Source organism: Macadamia integrifolia, chromosome 9, assembly GCF_013358625.1.
Source record: "Macadamia integrifolia cultivar HAES 741 chromosome 9, SCU_Mint_v3, whole genome shotgun sequence".
In the NCBI taxonomy this organism is placed as follows: domain Eukaryota; kingdom Viridiplantae; phylum Streptophyta; class Magnoliopsida; order Proteales; family Proteaceae; genus Macadamia; species Macadamia integrifolia.
This window is the reverse complement of record NC_056565.1, coordinates 18,726,020-18,753,863: the sequence shown is the minus strand read 5'-3', so window position 1 is coordinate 18,753,863 and position 27,844 is coordinate 18,726,020. Positions and strand designations below refer to the sequence as shown.

General features: G+C 37.9%; 3 protein-coding genes across 6 annotated transcripts in view; all 3 read right to left on the bottom strand.

Annotated features, from left to right (window-relative positions):
• The window catches only part of LOC122089968 (glycosylphosphatidylinositol anchor attachment 1 protein), an 84,302-nt gene that overhangs the window by 43,732 nt on the left and 12,726 nt on the right, over positions 1-27,844 (bottom strand). The gene's annotated exons all lie outside the window — the stretch shown is intronic.
• LOC122089969 lies at positions 883-6,070 on the bottom strand. The gene is made up of 4 exons (XM_042659757.1): positions 5,509-6,070; positions 5,137-5,331; positions 1,675-1,856; positions 883-1,416 (listed from the first exon to the last, which is right to left on the bottom strand). The coding sequence occupies exons 1-4, from the start codon at positions 5,792-5,794 to the stop codon at positions 1,099-1,101; spliced, it is 981 nt and encodes a 326-aa protein (XP_042515691.1). The 5' UTR covers positions 5,795-6,070; the 3' UTR covers positions 883-1,098.
• Positions 17,075-20,156, bottom strand: LOC122089967 (protein LONGIFOLIA 1-like). Its single transcript, XM_042659752.1, has 4 exons — positions 19,846-20,156; positions 18,221-19,735; positions 17,920-18,109; positions 17,075-17,791 (listed from the first exon to the last, which is right to left on the bottom strand). Exons 1-4 carry the CDS (start codon positions 19,993-19,995, stop codon positions 17,202-17,204), a joined length of 2,445 nt encoding a protein of 814 aa, XP_042515686.1. The 5' UTR covers positions 19,996-20,156; the 3' UTR covers positions 17,075-17,201.

Below are 27,844 nucleotides of genomic sequence, written 5' to 3'. Positions count from 1 at the left end.
CCGCGATTTCCTCGATGGGTTAGAATGTTGGAAGTCAGTGGATGTCGAAATGAGAGGCCTGGAGGAATCTAGGTGACAGTGGACCACAAGAACTTGCATTTATGCATGATGCAGGGAAATGTTCTGTAACCAGAGGAAATTTCATATTTGAGATATCATATCCTTTTAAGTTCATATCTACATACTCAGGAACGGCTGAGAATGGAATATCGTAGCTTTGGGGCCTTAGTAGTTCTCCCATTTTGAACAGGATTATGACCAACAACCGAAAAGGTAATCCTAAGAGATTTCAGTCACAAGCTCGATAAGAAGATGATTCAAAATCCTTTTCTAAGGTTCATTGGGTAGGCTTGATTGAGCCTTAAGCCCGGTTGGATGAAGCAGACTAGGTGTTGCCCTTGCTTTGTTTAGGTTACTTGGCATTGAGGTGGTAACCTAGCACCTAAATTTGGTCAAGAGGGCATTGCCCTTTTCTTTTCATGTGTTAAGTTTCAGCCTAAGATAATGGCGAGTGGTAATATAGATTATTTAAAAAATTTCGGGGATCACACATCTAAGATGACCTACAATCCAAATAGTCAATGGCAGCCTACATACCTGACGGATTTAATTAGCCACATCAGCCTTCCCACAACTCGGATTAGGTATGTTGTCCTACGTATTCTAACAAGCTGTATGAACCAGTGGAAGCTAACCTAATGTGGTTGTTAGGATTGCAGAGGCCATAGAGCATTAGGATGTCTAGCCATATAAAAGGTAGCTCTGGGCAACCTAATTCTGTGGCCTTAATGCTATTGATAGGCAGGGCGGGACTAGCACTACTGAGAAGAATAAACGGATAACTAAGACCTCCAAAAAAGGTATCCCAAACTATATCATATGTACACAAGAAACATTTTTCAATTCTAAGCAGAATACAGATGACTAATATGTGAACAAATGTATTTGAATCTGCAAAAATGTGTCTGACTCTTCAAATCTCAATATGGCGGTAGGGGCATATGAACATAATCTAAAAAGGGTTCATTTGTGTTTTGTGTGTATTATAGAAACAACAATTTCTGGAATCAGATCGAAGAAACTATTTACGAACCTGCTTCAACCGTCAAGCTCATGAAAAACAGGGTTAGCTTCAAGCTGTTCCACAAATTTCTCAAGAATATCTTTCACAATTCCCCCAAACTCATCTTTATCAATTTTCTTAGTGTTTTTTCCTTCTTCTACATCCGCAAACACCTGATCATAAAGAAGACCCACTGCCTCATTAGCTTCTGATGGTGGTAGGCCCAAGTTAGGTCCATTTTTCTCAAGATAACTCCTGATTATTTCTGCGCTCGTTCTTCCTTCTCCGCTAGCGCATTGGTTTTGGAATATCTTTCCTATCTCATCATCCAATGTCTTCTCATCAGTGATGAACTGTAAGTTTTCCAAAGCTTGTCAGTATAATTCCAGAATAGGTTTTCTGGCCAGATCAATATGTGGAGCAAAAGGGAAAGAGTACAATAGGAAATGGTTATATGTAGAATTAATCATCAACCAAAAAACAAGCAGATAACTCCCCGGGTACTCTAGTCCAAAAGTAGTTCATCACCCAGGTTTCTCCAGAAGAAATTAATTATATTCACATGTAGAAAACATGGGAAAGGAAGAGAAAATATGGAAAATAAACACAACCTTTTTTAGCTTCGAACCATTGATGATCTTGATGTTCTGGATGACAACAACGTGCTTTTCAGCCAGGACATCTGCTAATTCCTGTAAGACATTCTGAAGCAGTTGTGCAAATTGTGCCTGACCCAATGCTTCTTCCCCCTCAGCTTTGTTTTTCTTCAGGATGTCTTCCAGACGAGGGAACACTGTTGATGACAGAATCCCAATGTTACACATTTTTACCAAATAATTTGGAATTATGTTTCTATTTTGGTGCTGTGTATGAATTCAATTCACATGTTAACATAATATTGTGTAGAAAGGAACCCTAAAACGATGCAGAAAACAAATGAAAATTGCAAACAACAATCACACAATCGCACACAAAGATTTACGTGGTTCAGCAAGATTGCCTACGTCTACGGTGAGATGAGATCCTGCTTCACTATCAATGGAGAATAGAATTACAGCCACTAGTCCTCACACCTCTCTCAGATTGCTTACAGAGAAAGAATCCTCGCTACAAATATATAGTGAACCCTATATAGGAAATTTACCGATCGAAAACCATATAGTCCCCAAAAAAATTTTCAGCCTCTTAACGGCTCTTCAGAATAAGCCCACTTTTGCAAGCGACGGAATACAAGACATCGTATGTCTTAAGAAGAAATGTGAATGCAATCCAAATCTGCATAAGCAGCCAACACCACCACTCTATCCTTCTATTACTATCCATCTTTCATTTCAGTTGGTCCAGACAGCCACCAGCAGTAATTGAACAGACAACTACAGTAAATCATTTTAAATCTATAAAGGTATCGTTGTCTGAGAGTGAGCCAAACCTATCATGTTTTCCATTCTAGAACTCAGAACTAGGGCATCAAAAAGTGCAGGGACACAATGGTGTGGAGCTTGCTCAGATGGTAAGGTCTCTGGCTTGTTATAGCGAATCTGGATCAAGTTCTGCCTTCAGCTTTCCCTCTCTTCTTCCTCCCCCGCTCCTCAAACATACCCCAAGTGAATGTGTACAGCCAATTTTGTTGGGCCATTCAACTCCTCAAAAGAGAGACTTGTATAGTCCCTTTTCTTTCCCTTTTCTGTTGTTAGAGGCTAGAAATTAAAATGCTTCCAGTGACTAGCCTTAATGCTTCTTCTTCTCCTTATTCAACTTTTGTTCAAGTAAAAATGTGCTCAAATTAAAAACAAAGAAAAACTATTCTACAGCATTTTTTAATGATAAAAAATATACCCAGATAAATAATAGAATTTATTTCAACCCATATATCTATTTATTGGAGGGTTTAATGCATATTATTATATCAGCTTGGTAATTTTCTGTCCTACAGTGTTTTAAAATAAAATCATTTGAAACCTAAAAGATTGATGTTCTTAATCATATTATTTCTAGAGGGAGAACCTATTCACAATCTTTCTAGAGAACAACCGAATAGTAAGATAGAAGGACCCACAGGTAAATGGCACCGATACTGGAAGCTTAAGGGACAAGATAGTGTTATGTTCCAAATTCCAATAAGATGCTTTTGGGCCCTAAGAACATCAATACTGTTCCTAGGCCACCAATATTGCTCTCTACATGACAAGCCTAGAGCTTGGATGACTCTCAGTTAGAGCATCAATTGATCCTCCATCTGGACTGAACTCAACAAGACGACACTCTAGGACCATATCAACCATCACAAGTGCCACTAAAATAATATAGAACGTCGTCATCATCTACTAGTGACTTCATTTGGATTAACATAAGAAAGCACCTTCTTCTCCCTCAACCTAAGGGGGTCCTGACCATCTCACTGTTGTTTGTCAAAGAAATTGTGCACGTAATGAACTGACCATATAGCTTCAACTGAAGAAAGTAATTAGAAAAAAAATTTCCCCTTCAAAGATTGTAAGGAAAAATTTCACATGCAACAAAGAAACAAAAGAGAAAATTTCTTATTTAAACAAATTCAATGTTTGGGGCCATTTCTTTGTTTTCCTTGGGACAACTTGGATTTCTGCCAATGGTATCCTAGGGTTTCAATGGCCATGGCTGCCTATTCCATTGAATAAGACAGAGAAGCTTTTATGGAGACACACACATATCCATTGACACATGAAGCATCTGGTAGGAGGAAAGCTATAAATTCTTCATAGCCTATCTAGTTCTCCTTAGTAACTGGGTTTGTAGAGCAGTACATAGGTTGGCGACCTTGGACAGTTTGCATAAGTGGGTTGAGGTGATCAAATCTTCAGCTCTGCTCTAACAAGCTCCATCATGGTCAACTTAAGTGAGAGCTTTCTGTTTAAATCTAAACCAGTTGGCATTGGTGGAGTGTTTGGAGACCATGATGGAAACATATTGGGGATTTTCTAGGGTCCTATAGGTCTTGTTGGTTTGAGGGCAGTTATTAGTCGGATCCCTTATTTCAGCTTGTGATAGTTCAATCACTTGATTCCATAAAAATGTCACATTGTGATAGTTCAATCACTTGATTCCATAAAAATGTCACATTTACTTTTGGAGATCCAGTAATGGCAATGGTGATAAGTTAGCAAGAAGAGATGCTTATGTATTATGGGCCTCATATTTTTATTCAACTTTATCTTTTGGTCATTTTATTTCATCCTTTGATTTGTAACATACTGTTGGCTGGATTTTCTAATGTAAAACTTTCGTTTTCGTAGAAAGAAGAAGAAGGATTCAAACAAGATGTAATTTAACTACAATGTTTTTCTAATCCTATTTCTAGTTATTATATTCACAAACAAAACAATGAGCTTAATCGCACACTCACCAAAATAAAACGTTTTAACAAAATCCTGCATTTACGAAGCTGCCACTTGCTAGGAGAATTATATTAACTGGACTATGAAGAAGATAAATACCATTGATGGAACTTTGGTGTTTTCCATTCCAAAATAAAATTATTCATTTGTGGAAAGATAAGCACGGATGCCTCCATCTTTCTATGGTTGGAAATTTTCTAAAAGAGAATATGACTTTAGCAATGTAGTTGAAATGTTTAATAGATTGTATTGAAAAGTATTGGTATTATAGTCAGACCAACAACGCAAAGTGTTCTCATACAGGTAAAGCACTCCATTGAGATTCCCTGCTTTCAGAAATAACATCATACAGAACAAAGAAACATAAAATTTAGTCTCTTCTAACTCCTCCATATGGGAAGAGTGTACATCTTTAGAACATCAACGGCCAGGTTGGAACAACCCATGATTATGTAATATTCTGATTCCAATTTTATGCTCTGTCTGTGACTGCCAGATCCCAGATGCTTCTCCTTTCATTCTGTCTACAACATGCTTAAAATTACTTGTTTACTGAGAAGTGAAATGATTTCTAACAGACTACCAACACTAACAACTGGGCAATAATTTATATTACCAAGCAATTCGGCAAACTAAAAACAACTTAATCAGAAGTTCTGGACATAGATAACAAATATAAGATACAGATGTGAAGCAAACCTGAGAAGGGAGGAACGCCCATTTCTACTCCCATACGATCAAGAGCATTCCGTATCTGATTTGTACAAATCTTCCCCTTATCCTCAGTGTCTAAATCAGTAAAAAGATTCTCCGCCAGCATAGCGAAATCATCCTCGTCCTCCAAGAACAGTTTAAGAGGGCTTCCGTCCAAAACCGACACGACAAGGGGATCATCTAAGTAAAAACACAGACCCCCAAAAATGAAAATAAAGAGACAAATCCAGAAAATTTGAGAGCATTTCAAATTCATAACAACATCAATGGAAGAATCCAATCTTGAATGAAAAGAATTAAAAACCAATCACGCAAATGCAAAGAATTCAACTTTGAATCACAAAGATGTGAAAATACCTCTCAGTTCAGACGCAATAGCGATCACATAGTCTTTAAGCTTTGAAGAAGCTTGCTCTCTGTTGAGTTCTTTATCAGGGAAACTACCGATGTCAAGGTTTATCCGTTTAAGTGCTGCAGACTTTAGGTTTTGAGGTAATGAGATGCCGAAGAGAAAAGAAGAAAGTTGTGATTCTGCGATCTCAAGAACCTGAATTCCGGTAAAGGGTTCATCCGTTTCTGGGAGACGGGGATCAACGGCTTTGAGGGATGAACCATCAAGCACCGCCAGACCTCCGTCGGCCATTTTTAGGAATTCTAAGAAAAACAGAGGTTGACGAAAATTGAATTTGCAGAAAGGAAGGAAGGAGGGAGGAGTCACGAAGATACTACCAACTACGAAGAGGTTTCCTTCGCAGGCGAGAGTCGAGACTCGAGAGGTACTGGAGTTGAAGGAATTACGGAATTGTGGATTCTAAGATTTTCCCTAATTATTTTTTGTTAATTGATGGATTACCGTTAATAATTTACTGTATAATATCAAGGAAGGTCCGTTTGGAGGATTTGGATTCTCTCCAACCTCCTTCCAAAGTCTCAGCTGTGGGGTTTGATTTGCGTGCATGTGACCATGTGAGAAGAGGTTAGAAAATTGTTGGAGAAGATCCCAATCCTTGTGGGATGGTATGAAATGACCTTGCCGATTTGTTCCAAAAAAAAAAAAAAAAAAAAGGTTTTTAAAAACTCCTAACTTTGCTTAAAATGGTGATTCTATTGCTACTTGTTAGTGCATATTGTAGCTTTCCTAACAATGCTTTCAGGGTTTAAAAGAATCAGGATATGGACTAAAATCAGTTTGAATCGATCAAATTGTACATTAATAGATTGATCAATCGATTCAAATCAGTTGGAATCAAGATCGATCAATTCTTAAAAAACTCTGGATGCTTTATACCCATTTGCCTATAATTTTTCATTGAAAAGAACTACCCTTGTCTTGTACTCGTGAATTAAGAGAATCTTTCAATCTCCTGTGTATAGAAAAACTCAAAGGAAAATAAATCTTGTTTATATGGAATTTGAAAAACTATTCTCATAGGAAAGCAGGGTAATATGTCATCCTAAAGACTTGTGGGCAAATTTGAATGACCCTCCACACCAATCAAATTGGGATATTGGATATTGGGATCGGAGTTCCAGCTATCATTTAGGGGCATACAAAAGAATATGGTTATTTTCTATGTAAAATTTGATTTTTTTTCTTTAATTAGGTTATTTTTGTCATTAACTTTTTTTTTTTTTAATGAATTTTCACCAACTCTTTTTCCAACATATACTTGCCAGCCATGAGGTAGATCTTTATTAGGGAATAGGGACTCCACGAGAGTCTCACCAGTCACCCCAAGCCCTATTCTCCTATCAATAAAGTTCTCTTTTATATTTTTAAAAGGGATTAGAGTGAGAAAGTTCACTTTGGATTAAGAGAAGTTTCAAAATAAGATATACTAATGATGATTAAGACAAACTTTATAATGTATCCACAAAACCAAGGGTAAATTTTTAGTCACCCCCAACCCTTTTATCAATAAAGTTATTTTTTGGGTTTTGATTTGGGTGGGCCCATAATCCCGTGAAAAATATAATGGTTCACTGTTTCACCAATTCCTAAACCCTAAGAGCCTTTAGTGCTATTTTACTTTGGGACATACCCACGGTAGTCCCATGTGTGCAATGATGATATGAGTGTTTCTAGGAGGTGATGATTAAGAGAGGACAAGAGTTTGTGGCATCAGGCTTTGAATGATGGAGGAGGGGTGTCAATTGGCCGGTTCAGTTCAATTTGATGGGCTGAATCGGTTTTTGATCCAATACTAAGTCAAGTCAAAGCCAAACCTGAACCGGTAAGGTAAACCTTGGTTTTGTTCAGTTTTGATTTGGTTTGATTCAATTTCTATTTTCCTTAATGGATTCATATCAGTTCTATACTGGTTTTGGTTCGATTATTTTATAAATATATATTTATATATAATAGAAAAATGATTTTTAATAATTTTTGTGTTTTGGGATTTTCAATTAGTAATCAGTTTATTTGGTCAGTCCGATTGGTTTCAGTTTCAACCTGTTTCTGAAAAACTCAAACTAATAAACATTCGGTTTGATTCAGTTCAGACTGGACCAATAGATCTGACTGGTTCGAGTTGGAATTTGAATAATGTATCGATTGGGTTCATTGGATGAAAGTCAACTGCAAGCATAGTTGGTTGGTAACTTTGATAGCAGGTTATAGTGGTCTGTCTTTAAGGCACTTCTCTTTACTTCCCCCATCCCTTCCTCCTCTTGTAGCCCTTGTGGCATTGTATGGTCTCTGCATCAGCATGGGGTCAATGAGGGTATGCACATGGGTATCACAAGAGTTGGGCATCATCCCACCTCCTTTTATGCAGGGCCACACGACTAGGGAGTGTTCATTTTCCCTTAAAGATTATATCTATATAAAGGGGAAGAGATGAGGGATCTATACACTACCTACATAAATTGGCATCTTCCATGTCAAGCCAATCGCCAAACAAAAAGAAATGTGATGTCGTATAAAGGAGGCTTATATAATTAGGGAGGAGAGAGAATATCAAAGATTGCTAGAAAAGATGATATGAACTACCCACTATATGTACATTATTTTTTTTTATGGATAAAAAATCAATATAATTAGTAGATGAATTTTAACCATCTATTGATTTCAATCCATCATCATCCATGTATTACTCTATACAACCTTATCAAATCTGGATTCTCTCCACAAGAAATCAAGATTCATATATTAGACCCTCCAATATTGAAGAAGATAAATCTCTCTAAATAATTCAAGATAGCAATCATAGACAAATCTAGAAAGCTGCTTTGCCACAACTGTGAAGAAAGGCCTGGGACACAATCATTAGGTTTACTACTTAAGTAACTGATGGACGACGATTGTTCTGTACCAACGCCAATATTGATTATATGGTTAGCCCTTAGCAAGAAACTGAAGCTAGTCAATTTTTGGATACAATTATAGATGTTGTAACCTCGGATGGACCCCGAGAACTACTCTCAGATGTAGAACACACCATTGCCTTACAAGAAGCAATGGATGCTGATTTGATCGACCTCGGTGATCATACTTCAATTGAAAGCTATGATTATGTGAACTTTACAGAAACCATACCTACATGCTTCTTCAAATGAAAAAAGAAAATCGAAAAACGAAAACTTTTGTTGGAACAATATCCATTTATGCTGAACTTTGTTGCACATCATCTCTAAAAGAACCTAGCCAATATTTGCAATTAAAAAAAGAAAAAAGAAAAAAATGCTAATATTGGACCTTAAACCTAGATCCATTGTCTATGTTATCATAGTATAAAAGGAAAAGGAATCTAGAGTAGGAGCATGGTCTTAGTAATCAGATGAAAATTTGTACTACTAAAATTTCCCAGGCAAGCGGAGTGAGAACGTTTTCCCAAACCTTCACATTCTGATCATGTGAAGTTGTGGACATACACTGACACTCTTTATCTTCTCTAATCATGTGGGGGCTTATAACTGAAACTGTTTCCCATGCCGTGATATGTGTGCCATGAGATTTTCTCCCCACACGAACGGTTGGGAATCCCTTACCTTAAATATTTCTTTTTTTCTTCAGAAAACTGAAGGATCAAATGAGAAGTTTTGTACTTTTAAGTCATGTAAATGGGCTTTCCACATCTGAAGATTAGGATTGCTGGGTCATGTTTCTTTCAATGGAAGGGAAGTACCCAATTTTATGGTAATTAAGAAACAAAAGACTTCACAAACATATTACATAAGTTGGGTTGCTAGAAAAATCTAAAATACTCAGAGAAATAACAAAAAACACTCATGGATGAACCAAATCAATGAAACCATATATATGAGAGCTGCAGCTTCTTACACACCTTTGGCCCTGAGGGGGAGGACAGTATGGGCTATGAGCCAAACCCAATAACAGATCACCACCACCACCTATTGGACCTATCGATCAGAATAGCCCATTTCTTATTGGGCTATGAGCCAAACCCCAATGACTGATGTTTATTTATCACATATGTGTTAGTTGGCACTTTTTATTTACAGATATGGGTTATAGTTTCTTGGCATTTTCTTTGCTCCTTTACATTTTTTTCCTTTTTCTGTTTTTTTGTGGGGTGGGGGGGATTCCTATCAAAGGCCCATGGACCAACTAGGGTGACAGCCTTTGGGCTGTCGCAAGGCATCTCAACTCACGGAAACGCGGCCAGCAGGGTAAAGAGGGAGAGGGAGGGGGAGACTCGAACACCAGGCATGCCAGATGGAAGGCTACTATGAAAAGAAGTTCTGTAACCAACTACGCTAGGCAGCTGTTGGCCTCCCTTACCATCTTTAATCAAGAAGAAAGTAGAGAAGAAGCACCATCTGCATGTTTTTGTTTTTGTTATTTTGTTTTTGTTTTTGTTTTTGTTTTTGTTTTTGTTTTGTTTTGTTTTGTTTTGTTTTGTTTTTTGTTTTTTGTTTTTTAGTTTTTTTAGTTTTTTTAGTTTTTTTAGTTTTTTTAGTTTTTTTAGTTTTTTTAGTTTTTTTAGTTTTTTTTTCAGAATTTTTCTACAACAAAAATCTAATGACTGACAATGGATAATCTTCTCCTAAGTAAATATGAGAGAAACCCATATAGAGAGCATACTTCCAGGCTTCTCTTGCTGCCAAAACGTCCACCATAATCACCAATACTATGCAATACTAGCATGCAAATCTGAAATAAAATGAGCATTATAGTCTGCGATTACCAAACCAATATCCCCTGGACCAGGAGGGCCATGAACTGACCTAACCCCTCAAAATTAATCTTCACAAAATCTAGGCACCATAATAAGAAGTGGAATCAACATGACCATTCACTGTGAATTTGTTAGAATTTAGAGGCTGTTGCTGAAGCTTTATAAAATAATTTTTTTTAGAAGTTCAAAGTTCTGCCATAGATTGCTGAGTACAGTTCAGCCAAATGGATCAAAGAATTATTTCTATATTTGTTGTGAAAAAAGAAGTTAAAGGACTCCCACTTAAAGGTTTAGCCATCAGGAGTTGCAGTACAGCTTCTGAGTGATGAGGCAATAATGGTCAAGGCATAATTGCAAAAGGACCACTGTAAGAGATATGGTCCAATACTATGCAGAATGGGCATTTGAAGACCTCTTTCAGAAATCTGTAATGGGGTTGGCAAGGCTCCAAAGAGCAACTTCCTAAGAAAAATTTTATGCCCAGGAAGATAAAATATATCACATCATAACCTGAGGGTAAGTGGTAGAGAAACTGTAGGTGAGAGAAGAATCTGTATTATCTTGTTTGCTAGTGGAGATGGCCATAGAGAGTTTTGAGGGAATATTCCAAGTTTGATGGGGAGGATGAGCTCTGAAACTTAGAGACAATAGGGAAAAAACAAGAACCTAATTCTGAAACCCATATGGCTGTTTCCATATTTCAATCACCATACCATCCTCTACTTTCCCTTGAAGGCCCTTTAACAGGAAATCATTGGTCTGAGAGAATTTTAATACCCCACAAAGAAGTGGATCTACAGTTAACACCCCGCCCCCCGCCCCCCCCAAAAAAAAAAAAAAAAGAGTAAAGGATTTAGATAAGTATTTATTTCATTTGGCAAGCCCATAATGATTGTAATTGTTGAGACAGAAGCCAATGTCCCAACCCTCCCATTATTTTAGGGAAACAAATCTGATTCCATACCACTGTATGAGCCTCTTGAGAACCATCCAATCTCTCTGCCAAAGAAAATTTTATGGTCAAACTGTCCAATTGTTGATGCACTGAAACAGCTGGTTCATAATACTCTCCTAGAAATGTCTTACCTGAGAGAGGAGGACCAAAGAAAGCCTAAGATTTCTGTAAATTCAACCTTTAGCCTAATGCTTGACAACCTGAATTTGTTAAATACTGTGGGAAAGCCTATGAATGCCATTAAGGATTAGCTTTTCAAGCATATGAAGGTACCAAGGATCTGAACAAACTGATGTGGGCTTCCAATATCTCAATACTCTCCCTCATATGTAGCTTTGGTATATTTTCTCTACACGTAGAAGATAACTTGAGGAGACAACAAAGGGATTTGGGCTCTTATATCATGTTAATAAAGTAGGAAAACCTCCGAAATACCACTTACGAGTCCAATCCAACACTTCAAGACATTAAATGGAGATAGCTCCTCAAGTATATGAAGGCACGTACTTGAACAAACCAGATGTGGGTCTATAACTCTATGATTACCAACATCTCAACAAACTTCGAGCTTAAAGTCAGTAGTTGATCCAAATAGTAGTAGATCATCTGCAAAAAGATACAATGGTGAGCCTGTCTGATTAGATTCTAAGAACCGTGCTCAAAGTGATTGTACCAAAGAAAAGAATTTTCAATGAGCAAGAAGCTCTCAAACCAACAGATACAACTGCAAAATTCTTAGTTATACCAGTCCTTTAAGCCCTTTATACATGTTAACTAGAATAGTATTATAATTCCTGTTCATCTTTTAATAAAGGCAAATTGTAATCTTATGAAGCCCTACCTGAACATGAATACTGGAAGTGGGTCAGGCATGGAGAAAGTAATTTGGCAGATATGTCCTATGATTTGGAGCATAGGGCTATCATATATATGTCCTTGCTCAACTTCCAACTTTTTGGCCTACGGAAAGGGGGGCTTATTGGCTCCGTTCCTTGCAGCCTAGGTAGGCTTTGGACCACTATTAGATGATCACTGCAAAGGCTTTCTTTTTCCTCAAGAGCTTGATTGTTTGCTTGCCTTCCCTTGAGTTACTGTTAAGTTTGTCTCGAATTCTTGACCCGTTTTGAAGATTGACCCGATCCGACATATTTTGGTGGCGACCCGAATGGGAAATTTTCTAAGATCTGTGATGGAAGCAGAGGGCTTGGGCCGGAGCCCATCACTGATCTCGTATGGGGGTGCGGGGGCTACGCCCCCGTGGTATGGTTCGACCGGATCTACCGTGACCCGATGGGTCGAACCGCTATTTGGAGTATATATATATAATGTACTGTTGCTTGTTGAGAGTCATTGTATTCTAGGGTTTTCACGAAGCTAGGGTTTCAGGGCGAGTTCTTCCTCGCCGCTGCTAGATTGTAATCCTTCTTCTACATAGTGAATCATCTTCTTCTTCGCCCGAGGACGTAGCACACCACCTTGGTGTGTGAACCTCGTTAAATCTCTGTGTCGTACGGATCTATTGTCTCTCTTTATTCGTGTTTCTTGGTGTTTGATCTAACAGTTACCATTTCTAATTTCTCGCTTCTAAGTCAAGTCACCACATGGACAATACCCTCATCTCTACTTAACCCAAATACCTTATTAACTTCCACTTTGTAGAATAAAATAAAAACTACAAACCCACAAGTAAGAATTGAAAGGTAGTATACTTTAGAGCAGTGGGCATGTGGTGGTGGGCTGGTGCCTGCCCTGCAGGATACAAATAATACATATGGGCATCTACAGCTTCAATCAGTGGATAGGGGTTTGTGTCCCCTAAGGAAGCCAATGGACCCCAACACTTGGCTTAATGGTCACACTCATGCCTCAACTTGTTCTTGTATGCTTCGTTAATTTTCTACTTGGGAGGGGAGCAGATTATTGATGGTGCGTACTGACAAGGCAGGCAAGTTACCCATTATGTCTGTTAGGTGTGCATACATATCAAACAAGAAGGCAGAGTAATGTAATGGAGACAAGGCTATGGAGGCCACCCCTCCATGGCTCCATGGCTCCATGGCTCCATAGTCTATGTTTTGCTCATATCTCTTCAAACTTAGAACTTGGGATTGAGCCTCTCTAACAGTCCAAACACTCTTTTGAGTCTTAATTACTACAGCTCTCTCTCTCTCTCTCTCTCTCTCTCTCTCTCTCTCTCTCTCTCTCTCTCTCTCTCTCAACTTATTAATTTAATCAATGTTAATAAAATTGCAAAGGAGATGACCCAGCACAAACATATGGCATATGCAACCCCAAGCTGTCTTCAACTCTTCATTCCATTATTGGGAGAAGATAAGATGTCCTCCAGATGATCCTATTATTATCTGTGCCATTGAACCAATTTGTTACAAAGGAGAGATGACCCTAGTGGTCATCGGATTGGAGTCAGGAAATAGCATCTCTGTCAAGTAAGGGTAAGGTTGTGTACATTATGACCCTCTCTAGACCTTGCAGTGGCGAGAGCCTCGTGCACTGGGTATGCCCTTTTTATCAAGTTATAGTCCTATATTGATTTGTTCCGGTCTTTATTGCCTTCGTATATATGAAGAGCTCTCTCCATCTACTACCTTAAGGTTTTGAGTTAGACCCTTCAACAATGGATACCTACACATACATGGCATCCACACTATAAGTAATACATATACACATCAACTTCCAATAACTTATTCTTTCATGTAGTATCTGAATCCTCTATAATTTTTTTTTTTCTGGTGAAACTTTGGCATGTCTTAAGTCCAAACATGCTCATGAGTCACCATCAGACCCTACCACATCCACATGATGGCATATCAAAAGCATTTCTGTAGCTACAATTGGAGGGAATAAAAAGCCACTTATGTCCAAGACACATTTCTGTAGCCTATCAATCCTTCTGGATTCAATTTTCTCTTGCCTGGGCATCTGAGATTGATATCCTGATCAAGGGCCAAAAGCAAGTGGGTAGACAATTAGAATATGTGAACAAGTATGAAATAAAAATATCACCCAATTGGTTTTATGTTTCACTGTTTTGAGCTTCCCATATAGAGATTCCTTCAGTTCTGTAATTTTAGTCCTGAAGGATTGGCAGGGCTGGACCATTATAGAGTTCAATAATGATTTGAGAGTTATCAACTTTATACGGCCTTAGGACCCTTGTGTATGTAGTGTGTACTACATAATAAGAGGGGTCAGAGCTAGTAGGTCCTTCATCCTATGTGAACATTTTCTTGAAATGACATATCTTGGGTTAGAGGCTGGACCCTTGAGTTGGGACCTTGGATCCTCACCCTTCTGCAGTACTGGTACTGTGTACCTGAGATATTGACTAGCCCAAAGGCCAAAAGTTTCAGCTTGAACCAACCATCCTAAGTCCTAACCATTTCATTGACTAATTTTAATTTCTTCAATTTAGTTGAATGGCTAAGAATGGTTTTAGTTTTTAGCTTAACTGGAAAGCCTTTGCAGATGATTACTGAAGCTCTCTTTGTTTCCACTTCAATTGCCCAAAAGGTTGGTTTGAAAATGGTTTTACATTCCAATGATAGGAACCCTTTCAAACACACCCACTATTGGTTTGCCACGTGGATAACTAATGTGGTTGTTTTGACCATTGGATAAAGAGGTCCTAGTTTAATTCACTTAAATAGCCTCTCATGTATTGACATGCATCTTTATGTATATATTTGCATGTTTATGGCACTCTGACTATTAATGTTGTAGTGACTTGTATATTGTTGGTCGTTCTAAAACTTTACATATGAGCAAGAGGCCTAGCTATTTACCTGTCTACAAAATTTTGGTTATATTTTATTTACCGTATGGCAAATGTTGACATTTTTTAAGTGGACATATAAAAAAAAGCTTCTTGCCATGGCAATCTAGGGATCAAACTCACTTATTTTCTTCATGTTGTTATAGTTTATTTAAGAATTGTTTGAAATCTCTTTCTGGAAGTATTTAAACATCAAAGATCAATCAAAGCCACAGGTTAAAGCCTAGGTGGGTCATTTTAGAAGAATTGGCCTAGTGGAAAAAAAAAAAAAAATGAGATCAGGACGGTTGAACCGATCGTATCAAAGCCAGATTTGGTTTCTAGAAACCATAGAAAGACCAGCCAATATATTTTACACTTTTATTTTTCTTTCTATTTGTTTTATAAATGAGAAATCGGAACCAATCAATAATAAGCCAATAAGAGACCCTTTATAGAAACCAACAACCAGACCAAAACGAAATCCACTAAACATCTTATCGGTCTGTAAAATGAATCAAAATCAGATCAAACCAACAGTTTGACACCCCCATTGTGTACCTATCCGGTGTTAGGTGCCCTATTTCTTAATTTTATTTCTAATTCCTCAAGATGCAATAACAAGTACATGAGAGCTTAAGATGGAAAGGAATTCTACTTAAACAAGCCTCTCCTTTTGGATAATTGTAATGGGTCCTCTTGACGTCTCTATGTTTCTTCTAGAGCTGTTGCTCATTTAATATAAGATTTTTTCTTTTATAAAAAAAAAAAAATATATATATATATATATAAATATATATATATATATATATATTAAAAAGAACTCAAAACTTGACCAATAATTATTTTCCTTCCTACATTATGTACATATTCAATTTTACTACATTTCATGACTATGATGAATCTAGATTCTAATATCCTATTATTTTATTTGTGCTCACACTAAACTCAATCCCTTTCTAATTATAACTAATATCAATTGATGGGTTAATGAATCTTTACCTCTCAATGATTTTCCAAACTCTAATGAAATCCAATCATCCTTATTAGATCAACCCATTCTGTTGTTTCCCCAAACATTACCTTTTTTTTTTTTTTTTTAACATCCAATTTTAATTTGTATAAGTATTTCTAACAATGTTTGTGATATTTCATGATGAGCTTATGGAGTTCTCTTAAGGGGGTGATTTTGTTTTAACACTTGCAGAATACTTGATGATAGAAAAAAAAAAAAACTTTGAGGCTGATACCAAGAGCCTTCTCCATGGTTTGAAGAAAGTGAAGGAAGATGGATGTGATGTGACTGAAGTCTAGATTTTGGAACGACTCATAGATTTTATATAACCTAGCTGTGAATGTTAACACCATCTCGTGGCCCTGAAACTTGATCCCTTTATTTCTTTTTATATCTATAAATCTCTGCTTTTGCTTAATTATTTGATCCAATCTTTCAACGAATTTGTGGTTCGCCATTAACTTACCTTGTTATGCACAAAAGCATTAAGATTTGATAAGGGAACCTATGTGAATATAATTAAAAACTTCTTTTAATTTAGATATGTTTTTCTTTTTCTATTAAAAAATAAAAAACATGAGAGTCTTGGGAGCACATGGTCCTTGACAAAAAGAAGATGGGTGCTGGATGGGGAAATACAATTGATGAACAATTTTTGTTTTAATTTTTGGGTAACAATTGACGAATACAAAGCATGTTATTTCCTGACTCAATGGCTGTGGTTATGGTTTCCTATTTACCTGTCGCTAGTCGCTACTGGACAGCCCCACCTCTCCTCGTGGCCTCTGTTTTCACTTTTTGAGGCATTAGGTATAGAATATAGATAGGAGGAGCCGAGGAGGAGGAGGAGGAGAATGAATGATTGTTACCATTTTTAGGAGTCTCTCACACGGTTAGTCTTTAGTAGATGCTGTTTTACATAATCCCATCGTCACCAAATTTTGAAAAGCTAATATTAGATTTCCTTTTTAATTTTTAATTTTTAATTTTCTTTTTACCGTTGCTTCCTGCCGATTCACTTTGTTTTCAGAGACAAATGATTGCGTTTAAACCTGATGCACCGGGTAATAATATAGCTATTAGCTTTTAATAATTAAAGAGAGAGAAAAAGGAAAGAGCAAAAAAGAAAGCGCGCGAAAAGACCACCCACCCTTTTTTCTAATCTTTTCAAAAAACCAACTTCCTTCGAGGTGCCGGTGCTCTGTTTTTCCCGGGAAAGGAAGCGACATCTCGGATCGTTTCCTCAACCAGAACCTTGAATATGGACCGTTCGATGTCCAACACTGCTTCGGACATCTCCATGTGACAATCTTCCCAGCCGTTGATGTTGTCTCCGGCCATATCTTTCCGGAGCACCCCACAGATTACCTCGAACAGGTCTTCTCCTTCATCCCTCTCTCTTCCTCTCTTGAACTCCGACCATATCTGCCACAATGATGGCTTCCCCGTCGACCAATTTACCTCTGACACTGCCTTCCACGGTGGCAACTGCTTCTTTCTGTCGAGGATTTCAGTAATCGTGTCGAACACTAGCTTCCGGTGTAGCATGGATTCTCTGGAGGAGCTCGTCGACTTGTAGCGTTGCTTCTCTAGTACCAAGAATATGTCGGTGTCTTCCGGGAGACATTCGGAAGCTCGTAGGATCTCCGACACATACAGGAAATCACTGTCTTCATCTGATCCCTCTTCTTCCGGTTTCAATCGGATAGGCGAGATCAATGGGCTCCACTTCTCTTCTTCCAGCTCTACCGATTGATCTGTTACATCATAAATACCCTTTATCAGATACCCTACGCCGGCGGCAACTATAGGTGCCACTCCTCGGAGCGACAAACAACCGATTCATGAGTCCTGACTCGGTGCAGAACTTACGAAAAAGGCATACCTTTTAAGTGTAAACATCGTTTCATGATAGGTGAAGGGGACTCGTCCTTGTAGAAAGACGAGTCTAGCACCGAAACGGGACTCGGCTGCAACTCATCCGCAATCATCTCAGTTATGCTGTGGAGCAGCTTATCGCACCTCTCCAACAAGGTCCTCCCTTCCTTCTGTTCCTCCATTTTTGGTCTCTGCAACTGCATTCGATGCAGGATTTAAAATTAAAAAAAAAAAAAATGAGATTAAGAAATGAATAAATGATGGAGAAAAGAAACAAAGCTTAAATGAGATTTTTCTGTCTCTCGTACCTGCTCCATGTCGACTTGAGAAGATGTACTGATGCTGCACTCAGAAATTGTGGATGATTCATCCCCAGCTTGCCTCAAAATTCTCTCTTTCGTTGAAACATCAGGCACTGGTTTCCTGTTCCTTGGTGATCTGCCTGTTTGGTGGTCAGATGCGACCTTAGCAATAATCTTTGGAGAATGAACGGGAGAGCTTCTTCTCAGCTCCACAGAATCATCTCCTCTCTTCTGAGTGTGAATGCTCAACGGTCTTCGCCTGGCAAGAGAACTCGGACTTTTCGCGCTGCTATCGTTACGGTCAGGGGACCTTGAATTTCTTGCTCTCTGCAGGTTTCTATCGATTTCAGGCCGTTCACGCCTTGGGATTACCGGCGGTAAGGTCTCACCGGCTAGGTTTAGATTCCGGCGAACTCCAGCTCTGGATCTGAAACTTGATGGAGGAGACTCTGTTCCCGTTCTTCCAGCTCGGTTGATTGAAACCGGGGAGCGGGAAGGCTCCATGACAACTATCGGGGATTCTTCACTGTAAAATCTCTGACCGTAGGTGAAATTCCGGTGCTTGATCTGTTCCATTGGTCTTTTAGAGTGCAGAAGCCCTTTGAGTTGCAGAGCTACGAGGATCTGTCTCAACGTCTCCAGATCCTTTTCCGGTTCATCGATTCCCCTCATCTTCAACCGCTTCTCGATCTCTCCATAAAGTGAGTCCCTCTGCTTTGGCTCCGGAAAGAAATCCTGCGAATCAAAAAAGCTCTTACGTTGCTGCTGCGACTTCCATGACGAAGCAGGTAAACCTCCTTTCTGAGGTTTCTGTGGCTCGATTTTCCGTTTCCTGATGCAGAAGTCAATGGAATCCGGTGTCCGGACCTTCGATTTATTACCTTCTGAAGCTGCATTGTCTCTTTTGGCGTTGTTTGAAACGTGGCTTCCAGAATTTGGCTGGAAAGTCTGCTTCTGCTGGAAATTGTTCCTGTCAATGAATCGATACTGAAGCAGGTCTTTGGAGACCCTAGACTCCGATGCAGACCTCCGTAACTCGGCTTTGTTCGGAGCTTCGCCAGATGACTCAGGGAGAGCTTCGAGCCCCATGAGCCGGGCAATGACGCTAGGCGAACGATGCTGCTTCTCGTTATCCTCCGATACAGTCGCTTCCGAAGAGCTATCGCACCGTGCTGCCGAGAGAATTGCCGCGTTCTTTCGGATCTCTCTGGGACAGAGACTTCCTTTTCCATCAAAGCTTGCTCTGCTATCCAGAGACAGCCTTGGTGCGTCTTTAAACTTCCAAGAAGACCTCGAGCCTTCCTTGTATTCGAAAACCTGAAAAGGAAGAGGCATTCTCGCCGGACTTTCCGCCGGAATTGACAGTTCCGTCACCGGCGGGCATATCTCGGGCGGAGTCTCGGTACATTCCGGCGAGGCTCGCAATTGCGGTAATTCTTGTTGGTGCGGCTGCTGCTGTACTTCTATAAACGACGTCGGAGATCCGACTGATTTCTCTGACGGGGACGCAGAATCAACAGTCTGAATCATTAAACAAAGACTATTAAACAACCACATTTTCTGCAATTCGACAGAGAATGAAACATAATTAATGGGGAAAGAAACAGAATAGAAAAGGAAAGAAATCCAACCAGAGATGGAGCGAGGCGTTTGGTAGAATAGAGGCGTTTTCCGGAGAGAATCTGGTGACGATCGAACAGCTGGAGGAATCCAGCCATGCATCCCATCTGCTTCTCTATCTGCTTTTCCAGATTTTGATCATGGACTAAACCTGTCATCATTTTCTCCAATATTCTTCTATTACAGTTGCTCCCTCTCTCTGCAATTGATCAGTTTCAACCCTCCATTAATGCTTCATCTCCTTCTCTATGGAACACGTTCCCCTGTCTCTCTCTCTCTCGGAAGAGAGTGTAGCTTTCACCTCTACTCCCGCTTTCGGACTTTTAAAGCGTCGACGCAACTAAGAGGAAAGGTGTGAACGAGAAATGGACAGAACATACCCTTGGACTTTATTATAATGACAAATGTGTCCGAACAAAATGACAATCAGGTCCTCGGAGATTGCGTCAATTGGATTTCCTGCTCTACGCGGATGAGCTCCCGTCGCCCGTCGGTATGGTTTACGCGTTAGAAATCTATACTTCATTGGGTTATAAAAACTTTGACCAGGAGCGATCCTTATTTGCGAAACTACCTCTACCAGATCGACGGTTGACAGACTCACTGCCCAACAAGACGCATTGATGTCTTTGACTAAGGAGTTGTATTGATCTGATAGTCCAATCGAACGGCCCAATCAGCACTACAGCTCTTATGGATGGTCCACAATAAGCTTAAACTGTGAGCGTGGTCCTCAGGTGTTTCTTGATATGATATCGATACAATGGAATGATTGAAAGCTATTTAGTGTTAACAGAATTTTAGAAGCTCAAGCGATAGGGAGATAAATTGAGTAAGAGGGGCAATGAGGGGTGTGGGGCATGTTGGATGACTTTGGCTCCTCATGTTTCTCTTACCGGACCTAATTTAATGATGGGAGATGGACAAAGCCCTACACTTTCAATCCTTCCTCTGCAAACCTAGTTGGAAAATCAGGTTTAAAAAGTTAAATAAAAAAACATGAAATAAGAATCACGAAGACTCGCCCAAGTTTTAAAAACGATCATAATTGGTACAAGCCAGCCCGATTGTTTATTGATCGGTGTATTTGTCCAGGTCATGTAAAATTCATCATGTCTAAGTATTTTTTATTGGCCTATATACTGTTTATAGACCATAAGTTTGATCTAAAACTATATAAAACCCTATAATTTGTTTTTTTTGTTTTTCAATATTAATCCCTTTTTTACTTCTCATCTATAAAGAAGCTATATCCTTGATACATCCTCACTTGGAGAGGGAAAAAAAATGTTAAAAAAAGAAAAAAAAAAGAAAAAAAGAAAAAAAAACATGATTCACCCTAAGTAGGTTTGACTCAAATAAATCGAATTGAAAAAAAAAAAAAACTGATTTTCCAACTATGCTCCAAACCTCAAATTTTGAAAGATTAAATAAACTTGTGGCAATTATTGTCACTACCCTGTAGTCACCCTACCCTATATTTACTTGAAATCTCCAATCTTGAACTTCTATCTTTTCTATTTCCCCTAGAAAAGCAAAGTTATTCTTTCCTTGTCCCTTGATATTCTAAAATCTCACGATTACCCCTCTTTTACCCTAACCACACCATCCCGACTCGGCTCCACCCCATGCCCACTCTCCCTAAGGGTATCAATTGGTTCGGAATCAAGTATTCCATTCGAGTCCGGTTTCGATTCCAAGGAGTGTTAGTGTGATTCAGAACTAGACTACGTCCCATCTTGTTTTGAAAATCGATATTCGTATCGAACCTATTCGGTTCTAGTACGGTTTTGATTCCAATTCGAGTTTTGTATTCTGTTCTTATTTGGTTCCGGCATCCAATTTTAAATCCGGTTTTTCTATGCAGTAGACAAAATACAAATGCTCATTCACTAGTTGTTGGTCTTCCTCAATAAAAGAGAGTTTTAAAATTAGACTATAATTATAACTCTATAAGACCATTTAAGTGATTAATTCCGTCAGGTTTCTATTTAGGTTATGTCAAGTGTTTAGTTTTTAAAAAGTGGAAAAAGTTACATCAAGTTATTTGGTTTTGTTTCAGTTAGAACCGTTGGTTCTTGACAAAGATCCAGATCCATACCGAACCGAATTATAAACACTCATTTTAGATCCACGATGTAACCATATTATAATTGGTTTGGTTCGATTCAAGGTAATCGGTCCGAAACTGGATTTAGTTTTCAATTTCGCTTCTGATTTGACACCCTTACCCCTCCCCCACCCACTTTCTTCGCTGACCCCTCTCTGATTCGAGATGTTATGCACCATATATAGCTTGACAGACTGAAGGAGTTGTAGTCTTCATCGTTCACATTGGGATGAAACATAAGATGATGATATGTCAATTAATGGCGTGACCATTGCCACTTCAATCCTCGTATCTGTGATATCTTCCTTGAGAATTTTGGCAACACCGTTGCCGGAGCAGTTCCCGACCATAAATCCATCTCCTAAGAGAACTTGTCTCTCAACATTGATAGTAACGTGTAACCATTGGGATTGGGATATTCCATGTACTTGGCTTGGTCCTCCAACCTGAATTCATAGCTATCTCTGATGAAGAAAGTGAATATTCACATATGTGAATGTACGTGAACGATCCTATTATGTGGATATGGCATCTATTAAATGAGGAGAGAGAAAATATATGCCATATCCACGGACTAGGATTGTTCACTTACATTCATGTACGTGAATATTCCCTGCTCTCATCTCTAATGAATTGAATGACCTGGGCTACTACTAGATTATCACACCTTATTAGGGTAGAGAGATGGAAACAAGTAGCTATAGTAGGAGGGGGTGGGTTACCAAGTGGAGGTGTCATGGAAAAAGAAATTGAAATTTATTTTTTAAGGGAATCAGAAAAGAAGTTCATGATGGGAACTTTAAATAAATATATAACATAATTACAATGGCCTACAGTTTACTCTAATATTAGAACCATTTCCCGTGTAACTGACAATTACACTATACCCTCTATAGTTGACAGTTTACAAACTCCATTAGTGAAAAACTATTATGTTGTGATGTGGTTTAATAGATTTTCTTTTAAATACCAAAATACCGTTACAGGGTTATGAACTTCCTATTATACCCTTTCAACCCAAATCGACCCCAAATATCATACCTCTTCTTCCCCATCCATCGAAAAATCCTAACTACCTGCAAATTGATGCCGTGAACTTGAGGCCAAAAAAGAAGATGGGTTTAGATGCTTCATTGCCAGGATTGAATAGTTTGACCTTTCCCCCACAACCTTTTTTTTTTTTTTTTCTTTCTCTTTCTTTGCAACTAAACTGATGAATTCTTCATCCATTCTCTATTTGGTTTTCCTCCAAGATGACATCAACCATGACCAGCTCAAAAAACAAATAGAAATGCAGGTATCGATCAAATGAGTGATAGGAAAATGTAAGTGTAAAGATGAAATCAATAAGAAAAAAAAGGAGAGAGAGAGAGAGAGAGAGAGAGAGAGAGAGAGAGAGAGAGAGATCCACTGAAACAAGTTCTCTACATTAAATTCAATCTAGTCTATAAGATTGGTTATGGTTTGGTTTGGTTTAGACTGTTGAGAGGGAAGAGAAGCATCCACAATTTTCTCTGAGAAATACTTATACAGAATAGAGAGATTTGTGCAGTTGAATGAAAATGGGGGCAAAGGGGCTAGGGAGAACATCGGGTGCAAGTCGGCGAGTTAGGTCTATTCTCCATTGGCCTTGGTTTCAAAACCCTCTCAATGGAAGAAGAAGAAGTTGCGAATGAGTTAGAGTGTTTTAGGGCAAAGGGTATAATTGTCTTTCCCATCTTTTAACTTAACACCGTCAACTGTATGGGGTACAGTATAATTGTCAATTTTATAGAGAATAATTCTAATATTAGGGTAAACTGCAGGAGAGACCACTATAATTATCCATAAATATACAGAATGCCTATACAGGAATGATGGTAATTGCCCTCAATAAACTTTGTTTTGTTGAAATAAAAAACTTAAGGAAAGAAAAGCTTAGACTTGGTCTGGTTGTATAAGAGCTTGGAGATTTCATCCAAGAAAATCATCTAGCTATGTGACCATACAACAAAGCAAAACAAATACCTTAAAAAAACAGAGGAACAGTGTGTCCTTCTCTCTCTATCATCAAAATGATATCGGAAGCGCAAGCACTATGCCCGGCCCTCTGTTTGTTTATTCTTTCTTCTTTCATTCATTCATTTTCATCAATGTGTGAGGTGGGTCCCGCACATCAATATAAAAGTTAGGGATTCAGAAATCATAATTGATCTTCTCTGTCCTTCTGAACTCTCTCATTACAGGTAAAACACAGTACGTGTGCAGAGAGAAAAGAGAGAGAGACTGGGTGGTATGAGAAGTCAGTCAGATGACTGATGAGGGAGTCTTGGAGGCAGTCACTCCCTTCCTCCCTCATTAACCCCCTCTCTCTCTCTCTCTCTCTCTCTCTCTCTCGAATTTTGAGTAGGTCATGCTGAAGAGATCTGAAATGCAATTTAAAACAATAAAAAATGGATATGATGAAGACCATTTAAACTCCACTGATCAGTGATGACAGTAGTGTTCTCATGAGACTCATGACTGACGAGAGAGAGAGAGAGAGAGAGAGAGAGAGAGAGAGAGAGAGAGTCATCACTCGTATCCCTTCCCTCAATTACTCAAGACTTGGAATAACAAATCATAATCTCACCATGCAGACCTGGAGATTCGGATATCTTTGGTAGCAGAGGGTTATTTGATGCCAAAGCTAGAGTCCTTTTGTTCATTCACTGTCTTCAACAACACTTCAACCTTTGATTTTAATGTTTTTCATCAAAAGATATACCAATAGTACCACCATCTCTCTCCACTCCATTACTTTGGTCTCTGGTTTAAGTTTTTCTTTCTTCTTCAATGTATCCATGCAACATTTAATCTCAAATTACTAGCAAAGTAATTATAGTAATTAGGATCATCAAGTAGATGTTAATGACATATTAAAGTTAGGAATATCCAAATCCACCTTAATGGAATTTAGTTATAGTCATTGTACAATTTATTGACAACTTTATGGGTTCATTTAGTTGAAAATTTTGGATTAGTCAAAAATTCATCATTTGATTCTATATATGCAACAACATAAACTAGGGTTACACATTTGTAGATTTGATGCTTCCAAAGAAAAATGAGTAAACAAGAAGATAGTAGGTGGTAGCAATGGATTCAACCATAAGACTGGAACCAACAAATAGCTTCCTTCACCAACTTGCATTTGCATAGATGCTTTTCAAAAATATGTGTTATTATTATTATTATGAAAAAATAAAAAGTAAATTAACATAAACAAAAAGTTAGGTACATCCATTTTACTATTTGCCTTTGTTTAGAGGCTCTAGCGCTAATCTATGTGCTATAGAAATTAAAAATTTGTCTTTCTTTAAGATATTTTAACAAATATCAACAAATGGAATGATGATCTTAGGCTTATTCAATTAACCAATCAGTTGAGGATCTCATCTGACATCATCACTTCTTTTCATTGGGCAGATTTCAATGGGTTATTGCTAAGGATGATTATATAAATAATCGATTCGTAATGATAATTTTGATAATGCAACTTGCAAAGCAGGATAGACCTTAGTTATATTTCTCAAAGGCAAGTGTATTTATGCTTCATTATCTTCTATAAGTGATTATTCTCTGCAGTTGTGCGGTGAGCATCGGATGACTAAGAGTATCTGGGCACGCACCCCAAGGCCCTCTTGACCATCCGATGCTCACCGCACCACCACACTCACTGCAGAGGATGTTTTTGCATCTTCTACTTATGTAGGGAGCACATAAGGGTTATGGGTCCGAGGAGTTATCGAAATGCTATTTCAGGCAAGATGATAGGAATCATGAAAGGTATCATCTGGACTGATTGCGAAGAAATTATCAATATCTTGTAGTGAGGAGAAAAATAATCACCTTGAAAACATTTTCCTTTTTGTTGAATATTCGCAACACGGTTAGATGTTTTAATATTTTCTAACAGCTTAGGCATATTGTTGAAGTAAGCACATCTTCTAATCAATAAGACTAGGAAGAACAATATTCTATGTAGTGTATATGACAATATTCCCTTTGAGCTTTTATAATGCAGATTTATATTATTAAAAAAAAAAAAAGAAGAAGATGTGTTCTTCTTACCTAACAATTAGTTACAAACCCAAATGATGAACAAGTAACTTTAGAAAAATCAAGCAAAACAAAGAATATTCCCCATGACATCCTTCACAACTTTGCTTTGAAAAACCACTCCACCAGCTGCGAGGTATCTGTCTAGAGTCTGGACCTCAACTTTGATACACAGGTCCCTTGACCTTTACAAGCCCTACAAATTCCCCTTGCCCTCCATGACCTAAATAATAGACACTGGATTAGCTTACCTTCATGGAATACACATTGATTCTGAAAGACCCACATATAATAACAAGTGATAGTTACTACAAATAAAAAAATTTGCTTCTCAAATTTAAATTAGTAAGAAGTAATGAGGAAAGATTCCATTAGTGTAAGAAAAGAAGTAGATTGGAGGGTTTTAGTGCGCAACCCCAATGGTCCTGCCACCCAAAGGCACCTAGTAAAATCGCATGAGAGGAAGATATGCCAAGCCATGCATCTCCTGTTTATATAATAGAATACACTGACAATAGACAAATTCTTAGCCACCTTATCTCTGGTCATAAATCATAATACCATTAATTAAAGATTTCCACAAGAAAATTTAAAATCAGGGGTGTATCTTGAGATTCCAACTGAAACCTAGAGCTTCTAATTAGGGATAGCATTTGGAGACAGATTATTATGTTGAAGTAAAAATTTAATTGCAACCCGAGTTGTTAAAATTTTCATTCTTTGCTGAAGAAAAATTCAAAAATCATTATAAGATGTTCGACTTTAAGGAAGAGAAACAATATCACTAGCAATTTCATAGAAAGCAAAGACTAGATAAGAGGGAAATCCCATTTATTATTGATTAATTCAATTACTTTAATTAATTAAGGAGGGATGGAATCCATGGATCAGTCTACCTCTAAATGTTAATACCATCACCCACTCCACTTTTCAACATAGAAATTTATGAAGAAGTGGCTCCACTTTTAGGAGACTATTCCAAATAATGGATCCTTTCCTATGTTAGGGTAAGTGGGTCATACAATTTTTTCTTTTTTGGTAAATATGGGTCAAAAAAGTTTATGTTCACAAAATATCTAGCTTTTCAAATTTGAGCCCACAAAGTTAATGGTTAGTCAATATAACATTCCAATTTAAGAAGCAAAGCTTAATTATGAATTCTACTAATGTGGAAATAAAGACCACCTGAGGATTTTGGTCTATACTCTAAGAAATCAAAGACCACTTTTTAGAATTATTCAATGATCCTTTTTAAAATCGAGAACTAATAGAATCCAATTTTTAACAAACAAAATTAGGAAATTAAAAGCGGGGCCTCTGATATTTTAGTATAGAGTTGATAACAAACTAAATTATGACATTCGCCCTTGCTTAAAAAATAAGAGAAATTATTCAGTTGCTAAGCTTAGCTCTTACCCTATATATTACAAAGTTCCAAGCATTAGATCATGATCAAGTAAAAGTAATGAGGGTTCCTAAGCAGACCACCCCTTTAACAATATTGTTAATCTTTAAGCTCCTATTTATCACATTCTATAACTCCATACTAAAGATAACATCACTCTTAATAAAGTTGACTTCCTAACCTAATAGTAATAGATCTTGTAAGAGAATCAAAATAGTTTCTACAGTGGAAATATCAACTTTAGTAGTCCTACGAAATATGAATGCCTCATCAACAAATAATAAATGAAAAAATTCTCGGGTAGATTTCTCCATTTTTCAGCCATGAAATTATTTTAACTCTTGATAAATATTGAAAAGATGAAACAACCCCCAAAAAGGCAACCTGATGAATACCCTTGGAAGGTTAAAAAAAT